At 41.2% G+C, this 18,823-nt stretch overlaps 1 protein-coding gene across 2 annotated transcripts in view; it reads left to right on the top strand.

The window, feature by feature from the left end:
• The window catches only part of SLIT2 (slit guidance ligand 2), a 325,550-nt gene that overhangs the window by 289,671 nt on the left and 17,056 nt on the right, over positions 1-18,823 (top strand). For both annotated transcript variants that reach the window (XM_090267026.1, XM_090267024.1), the window contains 4 exons: positions 8,350-8,443; positions 13,904-14,041; positions 14,147-14,387; positions 15,957-16,087. In XM_090267026.1, coding sequence (XP_090123152.1) covers positions 8,350-8,443; positions 13,904-14,041; positions 14,147-14,387; positions 15,957-16,087 — 604 coding nt within the window. The remainder of the gene's footprint in view (positions 1-8,349; positions 8,444-13,903; positions 14,042-14,146; positions 14,388-15,956; positions 16,088-18,823) is intronic.

Here is an 18,823-nt window from a genome sequence, read left to right as displayed (position 1 = left end):
ATGGACTCTGCAATGGTTTTTCCTGTTTTATAGAAAAAAGAAATTAATCTGGCTAAATTAGCAGAAACTAGCAACAGATAAGTGTTCCAACAACGCCATGTTACCCGTATCTAAGTTATTTCTGTTATAGATAGACATGCCCAACCTGCATTTAAAGGGCTCACTTTTGGAAAAAATTCAAATGATAGCGTTATTCATTCAAATCTACCCTTTTGAAAATTTCTCCATTAGTGTAAAACAAATGAATAGTTTAAACAGTGATTTGAATGGGAAAATTCCAGAAATCCTAATCCAGGAACAAAATGACCAACCTGTTTTCTGCTAAGCAGACTTTGAGGACTGAATGAATCTAGGTGAGACGTGCTGGTGCCGGAATTTCTGGGTAGAGAGAGCAATTCATTGTCCATCCAATAACTCTTCAAAAGTTGTCTCTGACTAGCACAGTTTACATAAAAGACTAATCTCTTTAGAGGTAACAACGATGTCAGGGACTGTGTGGTATAGTTTTCAGTTATAAATAAAAGTACTAATAAGCCATTCAGCATTTCAAAATGGTCCAGAGTCCAGTCACTAAATGGAACTTTTAAGGGGTACTGGAAAACTGGGCATCTTAGCTCTCTAAATTATACAGGTAGTGACCTCCAGGGTAAGGACTGGGTCATGCTCTCCCTTTAATCATTTGCTGCATAGAGCTGAAAATATCCCCCCCCCCACATTCTAGTATAAAAACTATTAAACTAAAACACCTTTTCATTTGGTCAAATAAAAATATCTCACTCCAGAGTATATATAAATAATGCTATTACAAGAAGATAATTTCTTTTTTATACCATTATTAGTTTCAGGAAACATTTAATGTTAACTGCCATGGATTAGGTACTGTCTTCATTATTCGTGGATTTGCCAAAGCATCTCTATAGTTAAGAATTAGCAACAGTGCCATGAGTTGAGCCAGTTTTTTAAGGAAAAATATTTCTTAAGAAAGCTGAGTGTGTGTGCGGAGAATGTAAATCATATTGGTGACAGGATTCGACTCAGGCATCCTCCCCTCATTGAGTATTGATGTCTTTGACATAGTTTAAATTTATAAGATACTTTCAAGATTATTGTTTTATAACTAAGGATAGTATAGATACTAATAGTTATTTTTAAGTCTGGCCGTTATTCACAGTTCAAGCCAGTCTCCCAATTTAGTAAAGTTGATGGAACAGGACAATGGACTAACTTTTCTCCCCCTCTCTAAGACACCAAAGTTTGTGGTTCTCTTGACTTTATCACCTTTGACATCTTAAGGTCTCACCTAATTGGCATGAGTTACTACTGTCTGGGAAGCCCACCCTGCATCTCCCTCTGGGGAGAGGGCTGAGGGTTTCTTGGTCCAGGTCAACTGAGACTCACAGTGCTTGGCACAGAGGGTTCTGGCTCTAGCAGCAAACCAAGGTAAGGCTAGACTACTCTGCTGTGCTCTGTTCAGTCCTGGCCACTTTTAAATGCAGAGGTCATGGTCACAGGCCACTTATTTTTTCCTTGCGCATCACTTATTACAGACTCTGTTCAAGAAGCTCTAAGACCTGGAAGAAAATTTGAGGACCACGGGAGAACAACCACATGGAAGGAAGGAAGGAGGGAAGGAAGGAAGGAAGGAAGGAAGGAAGGAAGGAAGGAAGGAAGGAAAGAAGGAAGGAAGAAAGGAAGGAAGAAAGGACGGAAGAAAGGAGGGAAACAGGCAGGAAGGAAGGGGAGAAAAGGAAAGAAAAGAAAAAGCAATAGTGGCATAAGTTAAAACGTTTTCCCTACCCTAAACCTTGATCAGTATAGAATTCACCACCCGCACTGGTTTGCTAGAGCTGCTGTGACAAAGCACCATAGACCGGGTGGCTTAAACCACAGAAATGTCTTTCCTCCCAGCTCCGGAGGCTGGAAGTCTGAAATCAAGGGGTCAGCAGAGCTGGTCCTTCAAGCTGGAGGGAAGGGTCTACTGCAGGCTTTCCTACTTGGCTGTAGCTAGTCACCTTTCTCCTGTGGCTGTCCATGCCATCCTCCCCTGTGCCACATCTCCCCTTTGTATAAGAACATTAGTCATATGGGATCAGGGCCCACCACAAAGATTTCATTTTAACATGATTACCTCCATAAAGAGGTATCTCCAAGTAAGTTGACATTCTGAGATACTGGAGGACTCCAACATATATTTTTTGGAGGGGACACATTCAGCCCATAACACCACATCGCTATATTTAAAACTCTCGGTCTTTGGACCAGAAAACCGAATATTCTTTCAGTCTGCTCTGTGTCTCAGAAAAGCCCTTCCAGGTATACCCACCAGAGACCCAGACGTTCCAGGCAGCTCCTTCTCTCAGCCTCCCCGTTGTCCGCCCCAGCACAGATTCCCGTCTGTGTGGCCTCCTCACCACCTCCCCAGGCCATCCCTGTCTCCTGAGTGCAAGCTGAGCCACCTCCCGTGTCCATTTGTATCCAGCCGTCTGTGCCCCTGGAGCCAGAATGTTCTCTTCAACAGGAACCTGCCATCTGGCCCTCCTCCAGCTTCAGCCTTTTCAGTGGCACCCATTGCTCATTGAGTCAAGACGTTCTATCAAGCGGCCCCTGCCAACTCATGGGACCTCCTCTGGCACCATGCTTTCCCGGACTCCCTCCCCGTGTCTCAGAGGCCCTGTCACCTGCTGCGCAGAACCTCTGTCAGCTCTTGTCATCCAGGTATCACTTCAGAAAAACCTCCGTCGCAGTCGGTGCCTCTTCTCGCGCGCCTGGACATTTCTCCGCTGCGCATTTACCACACAGTCGGTTGTTTAGTTACCTATGAAGTTATTAGATTACTGTCTTCTCCTCTGCCTCTCACATATCAGGTCCCTGAGAACAGGGACATCAGTGTTTGTGGTCCTTGCTGTTCATCACTAGGCTCCAAACATTGAATCAGGGCCTGACACCTAGTTGGCACTCAAAGTATATGACCATGTTAAAAGTCTGATTTCCGATTGGAGTCATTAGAAAAAGCCATAGGCATATCACTCCATGGGTGTCACGAGAGAAGCTTGTAGAACAGTTTTAAAACTATTTTGGTAAGTTGGTTAATAAGACATGTAAACCAAGTGATAACTGAAGATACCGGAAGTACACATGAAGATAAAAGGAAGGGCCCCTTGTGTTCAGAAGGGAAGAAATATTACTATCAGTAGACGTTCACGGATCGAAAGTGAAACAGGACGCAAGGCCGAGTCCAGAGACCAGTCCCCGGGGCGCGCATCAGAGTGCATTGAGATCTCTGCCTCATTGCAATAATATCCACAACACCGGTACCTTAGCGGGCTCTGGGCACGTGCTGACACTTTGTCTTCACCACTGAATGCAGTAATGCTATTTTGTGCAGATGAGCATGATGCTCCCTCTGCTAACGTGCTAGCTACATTATCCATCTCTTTATAAGCATTTTTTTAAAGACTTTTTAGAGTCACGGTCGACCTTATACCACTTCAATCTCAGAACCTCATTTTGCCGATGAAGAATCGGGGCCCAGGACAGAGCTCACATCCCTGCAGCCAGCCCACTCTTTTATACCGAACAAGTTGCAGAAGGCCGTTCCAAGCAATAACTCAGCAACCAAGATGCTGTCTCACCCCGGAAGGGCAGCTTCTCTCTGTGATTTCTCCCTTTATGCCCGCTCATTCTTTACTCCCAACTGAACATTAACTCCGATGATTCAGCTTTCACTGCTCCACCTACAAGGTGCCATAACATTCATCATCTGAATCAGGGCATCTGTGTGACTTTATGGGGGCTATTGATAATTACTCCGGACAACAGGTACAAACCAGGACTGTCCTGAGCAAGCCAGGATGCATGGCGACATCACCACTACCTGAAGCCCTTCAGAAAAACCACATTTGCAGGTGTTCCGCAGGCAATGAGTTGTTTATCTTCCCCAGGAGTGGCTTTGAGGGATCACACCCTTTCAGGGAAGTGGGCGGCACCTGCCCTGCTCCCTCACAGCGCATCCTAGTGTGACTGTGGAACTGCCCTGTTCACCTGACAGATGCTTCCGGAGGAAGTGATCCGACAGCTGCATATCCCTCTCTCACAAAAAGGACAACTCTGTGTAGGACATGTGGCACTTTTGCTTCACAGGATAGAGTGGGTCATTCACTAACTGATATCCTGAGGAGGTAACTCTCTGTTTCTTGAAAACACAGACAACTGACATACACACACACACACACACACACACTCATACACATCTTTCTTAACTTCTCATCAACAAAAAAGCTGAAAACCAGAAACATGAGGAAAATTAATTTATTTTGCCTGACCAAAAGGGAAATCACGAGTGTCACGCAACCATGATATTCCCCACTATTGCTTTGTCCTTGGGGACCTTTACAGATCTGGGGATGAAAGCAAATGCATAGGATTTCCAGGGTTGGCATCAAATCATGGAATCAAAGACTGTCTAGAGATCCCTATCTTTTGAGGAGTTCAAGGGCCCAGATATTTAACCTGTATTCAATTGCATTGACCTTACCCACTCCAATGGGCTGCCTTACCTTTTCTGAGGCCATGTTAAGTATAGAAAACCCTGCTTATAGGAGAGCAGATTACAACATTGACTGTGTGTGATATATAAAGAACATTCCCGTTTTGTTTTTTCTGTCACATCACACTTTATCATCTCAGGAAGGGAGGCAGCCATTGATGATACTAGCTCAGACAGGCCCTGGACTATTAAAAAAGCAAATTCAGATGTCATATTTTTAAAAAAAATTTTCCTGATTTCTCCACTAACTCAAGTCTTGCTCTGACTACACACATACTAAAGAAGAAGTAAAAGAGGAGGAAGGAGGATGAGGAGGAGGAGGGGAAGAGGAAGAGGAGAAGAAGGAGAAGCAGAGGAAGAAGAAAAAGGAGGAGGAGGCAGAGATGGAGGAGAAGGAAGAAAATCGCATCATGTCCCCTCAATGCCATGAGATCTGGGAGAGAGTGTTCATTAGTGACTGAAACCAGAAGAGTACAGAACTGTTAGGGCATTTTATTCCCGTTCTTCTTGAAAACCCAGCGATGTTTTCAAGTGTCCGAGTTTCCTTACTGAGTGAGAAGTGACATCAAGTCCTGCATTTGCCTAGGGCACTTGCTACATCTCCCATTTTATACCGAGCTCCTGGGTCTCACCACTGTGGGCCACTATTTGAACTGTAAAAGCTGCCTTCCCCCAAATACAGCAGAATCCAGTATAATTAGCACACATTAAGCAAACAGTGCAATGAAAACATTTCTTTTACTATTTGGCCAGGGAAATATCTAAAGTAATTGTTAAAGAAAAGAGCATAAGTTACTTATTACTAATGAGTAACTATTCAGTAAATTTAAACATAAAAGTGCCTAAAGGCTAAATTGAAATTCAAGTTGAATATAGGTCAATGAGGTAGTCATGCCTTTAAAAGCATGACTTTTCCTTTCAGTAACTATTATTTTAGTATGGCTCTGCACCATACTCTAAAAAGATATAAAGGTAAAGACGCCAAGCATATCGCTTTTAATAACCTTACAAAGGAAGTGAAATAGAGAAACACCAGTAGTATGCAATGATCCCAGAACCATGCAGCCCTACAACCTTACCTTATATAATTCTCATGAACATTTAAATGACTGCAAATTTACATAACCTTTACAACAGTCTGACACGGTAGTCAGCACTATATAAATGTCTCAAGTCAATATCGATGCATACAATATGTGCCATAGATAGAAGCAAACCTGGCATGTAAAAATTGTAGATAGATAACAAATGGATAATAACATCCAGGAAATTTTCATAAAGAAGGGGATGTATAATGAAGGGAAAAACTGAGAACAGAACTTATTAAAGTTACTAAAGTAAAATGAAACACCATCAGCCTAGGCACATATCTGAGATAAATTCATAATCCAGTGTACAAACGCAGGTGTCAACAGTATAGGATGGAAGATTGGGCTTTAAAACTGAGTTAGGCAGTAATGGGACACGGAAAATGCTTCTGTAATATTTGTTAATATTATTTTATTTGGTGATGTTTAAAAGGAGAAAAACCCTGTTTGAAGTAATAAGTCAATCTAACTGGAAAGTCAAATGGGTAGTTAGGTAAAGGTCACAAAGAACTGTTCTACACAGCTTTAGCAATGATCATTATTACTGCTATGCTGTTCTTATACCATAGAGTCCTTCTAAGGTAAGAAACACTTGACATTGATGTAGCTTTTCACAGTCACGTTGGCAGGCTTAGTTTTAAAGCTGTGAGTGGATTATAGACTTGACAATCTGTTTAGCCAACAGTTGCTTAGAATTATCTCCTTTCTCTTTTCCACATCTAGTTTGTGGAAAAATACGTGGTGGAGAATAGTGTCAACTCTTTTTTTTTTTTCACTTAGAGCTGAAGTTCTTTCTCTATGTTCTAGCTCCAGCTCAGGCTTTCTCTCTTGGTAGATTGAGAGCTGACTGAGGGCAGCCTTCATCATATCCATCCTTATAGCCCCAGCATCTAGCACAGAGCATCATTTAGTAAATCCCTACAAACTAAAGTTTAGATTGGCTTCATTGAATTGGGTGGGGTTGGATCAAATAGGATCAGATCAAAATGAATAAGAAGTAAAAGAGGCCCTCACTTTTGTATTTTTAAAACAATTTTTATTTGGGTATAAAGTGAAAAGTACATAGAATGATATTATCTATCTCAAATGGTCCCACTTTACCATCATTTTTTTACAAGATGCTTTGGATATAGACTATTGTAGAGAACCTGAATCCAACTGGATAGATTTGATTAGAAAATTAAAAATGGTATTTCATCATGGTGGACCAATAAATTATAATGAATGAATCCCATCAAGATGCATTACTTAAAATAATACTGACAGTGAAAGTTCTAGATAAACCCTGTTTAAAAATAGCTCATCATATATACATTGTTAAAACCTTTTTATATCACAGATTAGGGACACAGAGAGCCTTCTTATAGAAAAAATATATGAGACTTTCAATTGCAATTAGTTCATGTTAAGAGACAGAAGAAAACCTACTTTACCATAGATCAAGTTGATATAACACCTAGATGAGTACATTTATATATTTGCATCATAATAAAATATCCTTAGAGTGTAAATAATATGCCACATTTAGTTGTTAAGCAACTATTTCTGCCAGTTAGCAAAGTATAAGGAAAAGGACAGTCTTATGACAAAGGGACATGTTGCAGACTCCTGATTTTTTAACCATTGCTGTTTAAATCCACACACTCTAAACAAACAAAAGCTCTAATAGTTTCTTGGAAATGAACAGAGGCCTATAGGTGTGTCACTAAAATAATTAAAAAGTAATACAGAAGTAAGGTAGAAAAAAAGAACTTCTATTTTATATTTTTCCAGTCCCCTAAATATCTCACACAATGATTGGGTAAGTCTTCTCACTGAAAATCATGTTTGGCTTAATATACCTGAAAATAAAATATAATCATGTCATTTGTATCTAAAGACATTTCCTGAGAGTCAGATGTGCAATTGAACATAGTGTGTCTAGACTCGGCACGGTTATGCTTTTGGGTCTCCTTTATTAATAAAAATTATTCCTTACAAGCCAGCTGATACTCAGAAAAAAGTCTATGTTCTCTCTTTAGATTAATTTTCCTTTTGCTTTTTCCTGCCTATCTTGGTGCATGTAGCTAAGGAGTATTCTCTGAAGCTGTTGCAATAAGTCAGAAGTGGGAAAAATATTTTATTCTAGATTTATAAGACCTTGGAGACTGTGAAGATTCGAGGATTATTTTTTCAGACATAAAATAGAATAAACCAGACATAAAAGGGTACATACAAAATGATGTCAAGCTCAAAACCAGGCACAGCTAATGTGTGGTACTGCTGGGATAGTGGGTATTTCCCCCCGAGGCTGGGAAATAGTGTTGTTTCTGGACGTGGATGTTGGTTACATGCGTGGGCTCAGTCAGTGAGTGTTCATTAGCTATTCACTTGTCCTTTGGGTATATGCTATATGTACCTCAAAAAAATGTCCAAAATAAAATAGATTTAACAATAGGAATGAAAAGCATTCAGATTTCCTTTTTCTAATCCTAGCGGCATCTCCTAAAGGGGCAGGTGTTCGTCACAGATCACAACACTGTGCTGTCCCAGATCATAAGACTGTTTACCAGCAGAACCAGAATTTGGGATCTTCTGCTTCCGTGTCTTATGATTCCCACCCCACCCCCACCCCTGTCCCAACCTGGGCTGACCTATTAGGCCTGTGACACAGCCTGCTGGCTGGAAGCCTGTTCTCCTTTCTCCGTGAACTAACATTGTTTGCTGTGTTCGCAGGCGAGTTGTGTGAGGAGAAGCTGGACTTTTGTGCCCAGGACCTGAACCCTTGTCAGCACGACTCCAAGTGCATCCTGACGCCAAAGGGATTCAAGTAAGTCAGGGGCTGCCTCGCTGCTCACGATGAGGGGAACCTTCCTTTTGGGATCTAGCTTCACATCTTCACTCGGGATTGAAGGGACAGACTCTCTGGAGTCCATGACATTTGTCTAAATGTTCAGAAACGACATGGCCTTTTTTTTTTAGTTCACTAAAAGAAATAAAATAATAGAGAAGGTTTCCTTTTTTTCATGACTCTTCCTAGGAAGGCAGGTATGAAATAAAATAGCCTTGGACTATATTAGCAAAATCTGTTTGAAGGCCAAATAAATGTGGAATATCTGGTAGGTGCTTTATTATCTGAATGTAAGTCTGGTAAAAATATGGAGTTTAATTTAATGTAATGGAAAGTTTTTGATCTGCAGCGATGCTGTAACTCCCCAAGGCGAGGAAGAGAGAGGGGACATATAGCCGAGGTTGCCCAGGGACAATCCCAGTTTATGCCTCTTGTCTCGGTGTGATTATTAATAGTGCTCCTTCCCCTTCCCTAAGTCTTGTGTGGGAAGAAAAAGCATATAGTTGCTCTAGGCAGGGGGCCCCCGCAAGCGAATTCAGAACTTCCAAATCATTTTTCTGTCCTCCTCAGCAATCTTGCTGAAATACCTTTGGTATCAAATTAAGTTACAGCGTTGCCACAGTTCTGAAATATTTTAAGGGTCTATCAACAGCACCTTCTCTTCTTAGAGACAACAGTAGTTTAGAGGTCATCCTGTTTGAAGTCTTCCTTTTGAGCATGAGGAAGCCAAGGCCCAGGTCGGTCAGTGGTTGTTGGAAGAGGTCAGGGTTATTCACTGGCAGAGATGGAGGTCAGATATATACTTCCTAGCTGGATAATTTTTCTAACACAGGTTCCCTCTAAGTTTTGTGGTTTATTAACGTTGCAGTTGGCTTATTATGGGAGGTAGCTGGTTTCTCAGGGATGACACAGTGGGGTTCAGGAGCTGAGCTGTGCTTACATCAGACAACTAGAAAAGAACATTATTTGTTCCTTTACACAATATTTATTGAGCACCTGCCCTGGGTCAGGGCACATGGCAATCCTGCCATTTTATGCTTTTATACTGCTTGATAGCTACTTGATTTCACATTCTTGATTTTCTCAGTGAAATGACTCAAGCCTAATTGCCGCAGATTTCAGAGAATTAAAAATGACTCAGGTCAGGAAGAGTTTTATGAGAGGAGTTGGGATTTGAGCTGAGACTCTAACATTTTGAAATTTGTCAACAGATCATCAAACAATCTCTGTTGGATGGGACATAAGGGTCTGTATTACCAAGGTGTCCCCACTGCCTTTAAAAGTCAATCTGAATAAAATACTTATTCTTGAATTTTATTTAAATTTTTGATACAGCTTTGTTTAAAATTCATCATTTTAGAAAATACACATAGTTGCAGTACCTGCCAATTCTTTTTGATGACTTACTGGAAAAGAAAAAAGTATCTTTGATTCTACTTTTCATTTTAGTTTACAATCCGCTGCAAAAAACAAAAGCCTTATTGAAATCATTATTTTATACAAAATCCTGCTTTGCATTTTTGTCCATCTAAGTACTGTGCATAAATTACTCTAAACTCCTAATGCCTTTGATCTCTCACAATTGAACTTGGCAGGTTGAAAGTCTATCACATACATAACAGATCTCATTTCTCAGTAAAGAAGGTGGTTTTCCACAACTGTTTATCTGCTATACAGGTTTCACAGGACTTTGGGCAGTGTAATTATAAGATAAAATATTAGTAAGACTTAATGGAAATTATTACAAAATGAAGAGGTTCATCTTCAAAAAGATGAATCTTTAATCAATGTCTTCTATTATTACCAATTAGATTGCATACTTTTTTTCAGTTACAGTTGACATTCAATATTTTATATTAGTTTTAGGTGTACAGCATAGTGGTTAGATATTTGTATCATTTATGGAGTGACCCTGATAAGTCTAGTCCCCACCTGGCATCATAAATAATTATTACAATATTATTGACTGTACTTTTTATGCTGTACTTCATATCCCTCTGACTACTTGTAAGTACCAATTTGTACTTCCTAATCCCTTCACCCTTTTCACCCAGTCCCTGAAACCCCCCACCCCTCTGGCAACCATCAGCTTTTTCCCTGTATCTTTAAGTCTGCTTCTGTTTTGCTTGTCCATTTATTTTGTTCTTTAGATCCCACATATAAGTGAAATCGTATGATATTTGTCTTTCTGGGTCTGACTTATTTCACTTAGCATAATACCCATGAGGTCCATCCAGTTCATCACAAATGGTAAGATTTTATTCTTTTCGTGACCAAGTAGTATTCTATTGTATATCTGTGCCACATCTTCTTTATCCATTTATCTATCCATGGACACTTAGGCTGCTTCTATATCTTGGCTATTGTAAATAATACAACAACAAACACAGGGATGTATGTATCTTTTCAAATTAGTGTTTTGGATTTCTTTGAGTCAGTACCCAGAAGTGGAACTGCTAAGTCATAAGGTAGTTCTGGTTTTTTCTGTTTTTTTTTGTTTGTTTGTTTGTTTGTTTTTTTAGTTTTTGAGGTTACACACTCTTTAAGAGTGCATCTTACTGGATTATGGGTTGGCTGATTTGGGAACCAGAATTTTCAGCAGTGATGTGTGAGCTTGTTTATAGCTGGATATAGCTTAGCATAAAAACAGGTGAAGTTGCAGTACATGCTGTTACTCCCATCTTATACATAACTGCACATTGTGGGAAAGGCAGTTCCAATAAAAAGGGGGCTTAAAAACCAAAACTGGATGAATGCTGCTAAAGAAAATCTCCACTGACAAACGTTGTTTGGACCAGTTGTACTGTTACTTCAACTCCATTTTCTTATTACTAAGCGAAGAGAGCTGGTTTTACTTCTCCAGCTTATTATATACCTCATAAATCTCCCAAATTGCTCTGAGATATTTTTAGACCACGATATGCCATAAGCCGTACTTTCAAGCATGCATCTTACTTAGTCAGCGTTTGGGCTTCCAAACAGACTATATTTTATAGTCTTTGCTTTCTTCCTCACTCCTTGGCAGATAATGGAGTTGAGGGAATATGATAAGGTTTTATTGATAATGCAGACTTTAAGGAATTCCTAATTAAATATTTTCATCATCATTTAAAACTAGGACTGAGGAGCAAAAGAAAGACAAAAAAAAAGTTGGTCATAATATGACTTCAAGTTCTAATGGGCTTGAAAAATCGTGTTTATGGAGAAGAGAATATAAAATAGCTCTTAGACAGCCACTATGGTGAATGTATGGTTGGTTCTCTTATCTTTTACTTGGATTTCTTTTCTCAGATAAATAATTCAGAATGTTTCAAAGCATTTCTTCTTTCTTTTAATGCTCGGCACTTCAGCTCTGCTCGCATTAACGTGGGCGGGAGCTCTTGGCTTGCTGCTTGTCCATCTATTTGAGAATGTCCGTGGCCACTTAGGACCCATTTAACTTCAGACTTGTTTACTTTGCATTGTTATGATTTAGCACTACAGCCACTGGCTCCAGGGCAAGCATGCTTATGCAGGTAGCTTCCTTTCTTTCTCAATTCATACATGCAGAGCTGAGAGTCTATATGTTACCCCATTTATTTCAATCCATCAGTTCTCCAGTAGCTCTTAAATCCCGATTTTGCATTTGCAGACAAAACCCCTGGCATTCAGTAACGTCCACATTCACTTTGGTGTTTTGAATTATCCTCATTCACTTAAACCTTAATGGCTTCAAAATAGAAAAGTGGGTAATTGCTACAGCCTAACCATAAAGACGTTTATAGAATTATAAAGACTTAGAATTATTTTAAAAATACCTACCATTTATTGATCATGTGTTATGTATCAAACACTGTGCTAACGATGTTATGAGAGTGGTTTTATTTAATCTTTAACAAAACTGTGAGATGGAAGTTATTTTATTTTGTATATGTTACATATGGGCACTTAGGTTAAGTAACTTAGTCAAGATGACATACACTTACGGATGAGGCCAGCATACAAACCCAGATCGGTGTAACGGCGGCGTCCAACTTCTGTATAGTTAACCCATAGTTCCCTGGCTTATTTGCTTTTTTAAGTCAGAGAACCCAAAACAAAAATGCTCATGGAAGCCCGGTGCATAAAATGAATAAACTGCAACAAGAGAGGGCTGGAGGCAGAGGGGAGTAGAGGGAAGCTCAGGGAAGCACCGCACGCCCTGCCGCGGCCATATTGGTAGGGTCCCCTACAGAGTCACAGAGCGTAGTCCAAAAACCACTGCACTTGCCACACTGCTTTCCCTCGGGCAATTCTGAAGTCCTGGGTCCTTGGTGTCATGCCCAGAGATTCCAGCAGTCGGCCCTAGCAAGGGACAGGTTTCACAGAGAGCCCTACAGAATTAATGATCTGACAGCATGTGCAGTGGTTCGAAGTCCAGGCTCCCTTGTCAGATTGCTTGGGTTCCGTTTCTGGCTGTGGCACTTAGAAGCTCAATGCCCTGGGGTAAGGTACTCAAGCAGCATGTCCTTTGTTTCCTCGCCTGCAGAGGGCAGCAGAGATACAGCGATGCCAAGGGCCCTGGGGAGCATTCAGGGAACCCACAAAGGCGGGGGCGGGGGGGGGGGGGTATGGCAGGGGCTGGCCCAGAGGAAGTGCTCAGAGACCATCCGCTGCCTGTAGTCCCTGGTTTTTCACCCTCAGGGCAGCTGAGACCCTTCTGCCCCCAGGGCGCCAGAGGAACAGGCAGAGAAGCTGTCCCGTAGCCTGGCCCCAGAGTTCCATTTGGGCTTCCCTGTCCCGTGCCATTAGGTCAGCCCCGTTCAGCCATAATGATTGTCTGGGTTTAGTATGAGTTACGGTATCCAGTGTTCACATATTATTTCACCCATAATATATTTTATCCCAATGTATTTATTCTCTATTAGAAAGATTTTTAACTGTTATTCATTTTAAAAATCGCTAAATCGTTTTAGTACATTTGACAACATAGCACTTTTATCGTCTTAACTCTTAGAATGAATTAGAGCTAAAAATAGAAGACCCTGTAGACAAATTAAGTGGGGCAAGAAGGGAGGAAGGCAGAGGGGAAAAGAGGAAGGGAGAATGGAATGGAAGGGAGGAGGGAAGGGAGGGAAGAGAGGGAAGGGAAGAGAGAGAGGGAGAGAGGAGAGGAAGGAAGCAAACAAGATGGAGAGAAGGCAGGCATCATGGCGCAATGGTTCTGTTCTTACTTGGCTCACGGAGACTCACTGCCATCAGGGAGACGAAATCCCTGTTCCTCTGACAGACCACAGCGAGAAGCCACGGGAGACTTTGCAGACCAGTACCGTATTCTAGGCTTCCTTTCACTGGGGGCTCTGTGAGCCTGTCGAAATACATTTTCTGAAGGTGACGCCATCTTTTTCTGGATGAAATGCAACTGTTTTCCTCCCTGTGGCTCAGTTGGGTTTGAAATCGCGTCCCTGCTCGCTCCCACAGATGTGACTGCACCCCAGGGTACATAGGTGAGCACTGTGACATGGACTTCGACGACTGCCAAGATCACAAGTGTAAAAACGGAGCCCACTGCACAGACGCCGTGAACGGCTATACATGCACCTGTCCTGACGGTTACAGGTAAAAGGAGAAATACACCTCTGTGTGTCAGGTTGGGTCTCACAGGACTCTGTTTACAGTGGCAATTAGAGAAAATCTAACCAGCATGTTTCTGTTTTCCTTTAGTGGCTTGTTCTGTGAATTTTCTCCACCCATGGTCCTCCCTCGGACCAGCCCCTGTGATAATTTCGATTGTCAGAACGGGGCTCAGTGCATCATCAGGATAAATGAGCCAATATGCCAGTGTCTGCCTGGCTACCAAGGGGAGAAGTGTGAAAAGTTAGTTAGTGTGAATTTTGTAAACAAAGAGTCCTATCTTCAAATTCCTTCAGCCAAGGTTCGGCCTCAAACGAACATCAGCCTTCAGGTAAGATTTCCGCCACTAGCAAGAGCTGATCTCACCTTAAGCCAGATTCAGCTTTAAAGCATTTACACTCGCAGTCCTTTGTGAGTGATGTGATTCCTCACCTAGTCAGTTACAGACTGCAGAACGCAGGGACCCACAGTGCTCCTGTGTGACAGCTTCTGTCATCTCTCCATTTTATTTTTCCAAACTAAATGGGAACCAGGTATTTTTATTCATTGTTTGAAAAAACACACAGCACAGTGCATCTCCTTGTTTCGTGCCTGGGTGAAGGCTTCATAGTCATTTATATTTACAACTGTGCCATCCAGGATCTTCTGGAGGGATGCTTTTCCTAGAGGACGTGCAGGTGGGGCAGGGCACACCACGGCAACATATCGCGAGTGTCTTTTCACTGTTCAGGCAAAACCTTTGAGGAGAGACCCGAAAGGAACAAGCTCCGATTTAGTGTTAGTCTTTCCCCCAAGTCACCGAGTTGCTTGGAGTCAGGGAATCAGACCCCAGTAGACGAGGTTAGACTAGATTAGGTGTAATCACGCCAATTGGGGCCATGGGGCAGATTGGGGCTGCGTGTTTGTTTATCTGGTAAGCAAACTATTTTAATATGTTTTGAATTCAAATGGTTTTAGCCTATTTCCTGTATACCTCTCTTTGTATTTGGGTTACCCTGGCACTCCCATGAGGAGCAAGGGTTCTTCAGAAGTCATAAGGAAGATACAAACAAGACAGGCTTACTTTATTTTTAAAAAACCTGTCATCCTGCCTTCCAACCTTTGCCATGTTGGGTTGTTATGAGAAGTACCCAGAAATGACTTTTACAGAACTGATTCTTCAAAACCCAAAAAAAGCCAGAAAGCAGGATATAAGCAGAGGTTTCCCTGTTTTTATGCCATACTATAAAGAATTTCCTTTTTTATGTGAAATATGAAAATCATTCTTGCTCCATGCAGTCACATTGCACATGTGCCATAAATAAAGCCCCTTCCACAAGCAAAAGGAGCAGGCGAGTGGAAAGCTCCAGAAAAGAAAGGTCAGGCCCATGCAATGGTGTTTAAGTATTTGCTATTGTTCTTTTTCAACAGGACAGGACCATGACCACTTTATTCCTGATTAGATTTTATCATTCTCTGCTGAGAAAATACAGTTTGAAATCTAAGGGGGAAAGCTCAGTTTACTTTACATACTGTGCACTGTAATGCTGTGGAAGCTATTTTCAACTTTAATTTCCTGAACTATAAATTTTGTATGTAAATTCCTCATTTTTGCATCTTTTATGGGACATGCATCTTTAAGCTTTATCATTGCCAGTATGTACAGAAAGAATCAAAATATGTTTATGAATGTAAAAAAAAGGAACACCTTTTAAAGTTCTTTAGGAATTTCTTTGCCATGAAGTAATTTAGACCAGGTTAACTTTCAAGTAATAATTTCAACGTACATTAGTATTTTCTCATAGCCGTTAGGGAAAAAATAAACCATAGTAAAAACTCCTCACTAAGGAGTCTTGTTTCTTCCAATGAAGTGGGTTGGGGTGACGATGCACCCTACTGATGTGACGGTCCTTTCTCCTAGATCGCTACAGATGAGGACAGTGGGATCCTCCTGTATAAGGGGGACAGAGACCATATCGCTGTGGAACTCTACCGGGGACGTGTCCGTGCCAGCTATGACACCGGCTCTCACCCGGCTTCTGCCATTTACAGGTGAAGATCTCTCAGTTACTGGTAAAGGTGAAAACAACCGTTTATTGAAGAACTGCTTCTCCGTTGTTCTGTAAGGGGCAGGGGAGGGAATAAGTGGGCCCGGGCAGGCTCTGTGCTGCATGTGTGAGGGGCCTGGCAGAAACAGATGGCAGACTCCAGTTGGATAACTAACTGCAGGAGAGATATGTAGTGGGACTAAGGGTCTCCCCCGCTTTCCGCAAGTGGAGTGTTCCTGCAAAACCTCTCCTAAACCTAAACGGAGGAAAGGGGGAAAGCAGTCACCGTGGGACACCCCAGCCGTTGGAGGTACCAGCTCCATGGAGACCGAGCACACGTGCTCACAGGCCCTGTTCGGAGCTGGGACGGCTGGGTGCTGAGAGGCCGGGGGTGGTTCCCAGGGGCGGAGCTTGCTGGTTGCACTTTCGCTGCTCCAGGTGCACGCTTCCTCTACACGGGCTCACTGATAAGCAAACGCTATTTTCACTCTTGGAAAGAAAAGCAGAAGAGTCTTATATTCACATTCCTTTAGCCAGATTCCTCTCTTTTTGTTAGGGAGAACAGGGACTACTGCTCTGTCTTCCACAACGTGGCGGTCAAGTGAACTTTCAGAAAGCAAGGGTACCTGTGTTTACCAAGCCTGGCAGGGGTAGCACATTAACCTGGGGCTAGAAACCAGAGACACTGCTGCCACCCTTGTGTTTGAAGGAGCGGAAGGAGGCAGCAGTTATGGAAATTCAAAGGAATTGTGGAGAGGACTGCAGGACAGGCTATGACCTTCAGTAAAGTCAGCTTTAGGACCTGGGGTTTTAAATACCCAAGCTGATGACTCTTCTTCCTCCCAACTATCTCATGCCTAGTGCTTCCCTTTGGTCAAATCAGATGCCAGAAAACAAGGAATACACTGATCCCAGTCCTGTAAGTCACACAGGAGCCTCCCAGTGCTCAGAGCAGGGTAGAGACCTGTAGGGAGAAGCTGTAGACAAACAGCTGCAGGAGACACTTGGCACAGTAATTTAAAGTTACTATTCATGCAACACTATTTATTAAGCACCTACCATGCCAGGTCCTGTTCTAAACTTTCAGGAACAAAACCCCTGCCCTTAGAGAGCTTTCATGTGATAAACCAATGGGTGTATACAATATGTGTTGGTAATCTTATTAATTTTGGAAGTTTTTTTTTTAATAATATAATGATATTGATGATATATTGATGATGTGAAAAGGATGGTATTCATGGGGCATAGATTTTGCTGGAAGTGTACTTTTTTGCATAAGATTAACCTTCAGAGCACCTCTGTTGGGTCTCAACACTAACTCTATCGTCCTGCAGAAAAAATGCCTAGTAAACTTCTTCACATATAGAAATAGAACAGGGTTATCAAATCATATACAGTCAGTACCTTAAATGAAATAAACAGATCATTTGAAAGAAAAGAATATGTTCTCTTCCTATTACTTTTGAAGAGATCTAACTTTTCAGGGACCTCTTCCTCTATGACAAATAGCCTTGATGTTGGCAATATAATGGGAGTGGTTGTGTCTGGAGTGAACCCAAAGCAAATCTTTGTCCAAACAGGGCTGCATAACCTCTATGCGGCTCTCCCTGGTGCTGTCATGCAAAAATGTGGGTTTGCTGCAACTCCAGCTTTTTCCAGCAAAGGCAGAAATCTGAATTTCTTTAAGCTCTGAAGTTTTTCCCCCTTTAAATATTGATTCACATTATTTCAAAAGACCATTTGTGGTTAACACAATGCATCTATAAACCAAAAGGCTTGGCAACCGATCTGTGGCCATTGATTGGAACTAAGTGGAGATACTGACCTCTATATTGTTGAAATTATTCTTATATATGTCAATGTGCTTCAAAAGCCTTCACATCCTATTTGATCCTTCATAAAAGTTCCAGGAAAGTCAATGCCATTTGTAGCCGTGAATGGAATCCTTTTAGTGGTGAGCTCACCCACTCGGGAATATTTACAGCATGGAAACAAACACATCATTATTGGTTTCCAAGAGGAACGCAGTCGTTAGTTCATCTCCAAATGGAAATGAATTAGCACCAACGTTGCAGAGATTGTGAGGCTTCAAATCATAGTCTCAATTGGATCCAGCCCATAAAAATATTTCAGAAAATTGATTTGGTGCTTCATTTCTGGTTTTGATTGTTTTTGTTGTATTTTATGCAGTGAAACAGCAGAGAACTTTCAGAAACCATAATAAAGGTTCTTGAGGTTGGCTATTAAAGCTGGTATTCACAAAAAAATATATACTTAAAGTATTTCTTGATAAGTTGTAGAAACCCAGATAATTATATCCAAATGATGACTTACTATAAAGAGCTTATTTTGAGTTTATGTTCATTACCGTGTTTGCCTAACAAACAACAGAGCATACCCTGTGGCTTTTATATAAATGGATAATAACACATGGCACACTTTTCACTGTGAACCAGAAGTCCAGGGAAAACATAATGGTTAATTCTTGCTCTTTGGTTTACAGCACAACAATCGAGAAAAGTTATTGTATTTTTTTAAGGAAAATAAAAGAAACAACAATTACCTAGAATTCAAATAAAGATGAGAAGTTGATTGACTGATTGATTAATATGAAATATATGTATATATAATATGAATATATTAATATTTCAATTTGGATTAGAAAAATACTTTTGTGTAATTGAGACCGCAGAGAACAATTAAATTATTTCAACACACTAGGAAAATATAGTTTTTGATA

Source organism: Furipterus horrens, unplaced genomic scaffold, assembly GCF_987537825.1.
Source record: "Furipterus horrens unplaced genomic scaffold, mFurHor1.1.pri manual_scaffold_2, whole genome shotgun sequence".
NCBI classification, from domain to species: Eukaryota; Metazoa; Chordata; class Mammalia; order Chiroptera; family Furipteridae; genus Furipterus; species Furipterus horrens.
Note: the sequence above shows the minus strand (reverse complement) of the source record. Positions and strands in the feature narration are given on the sequence as shown.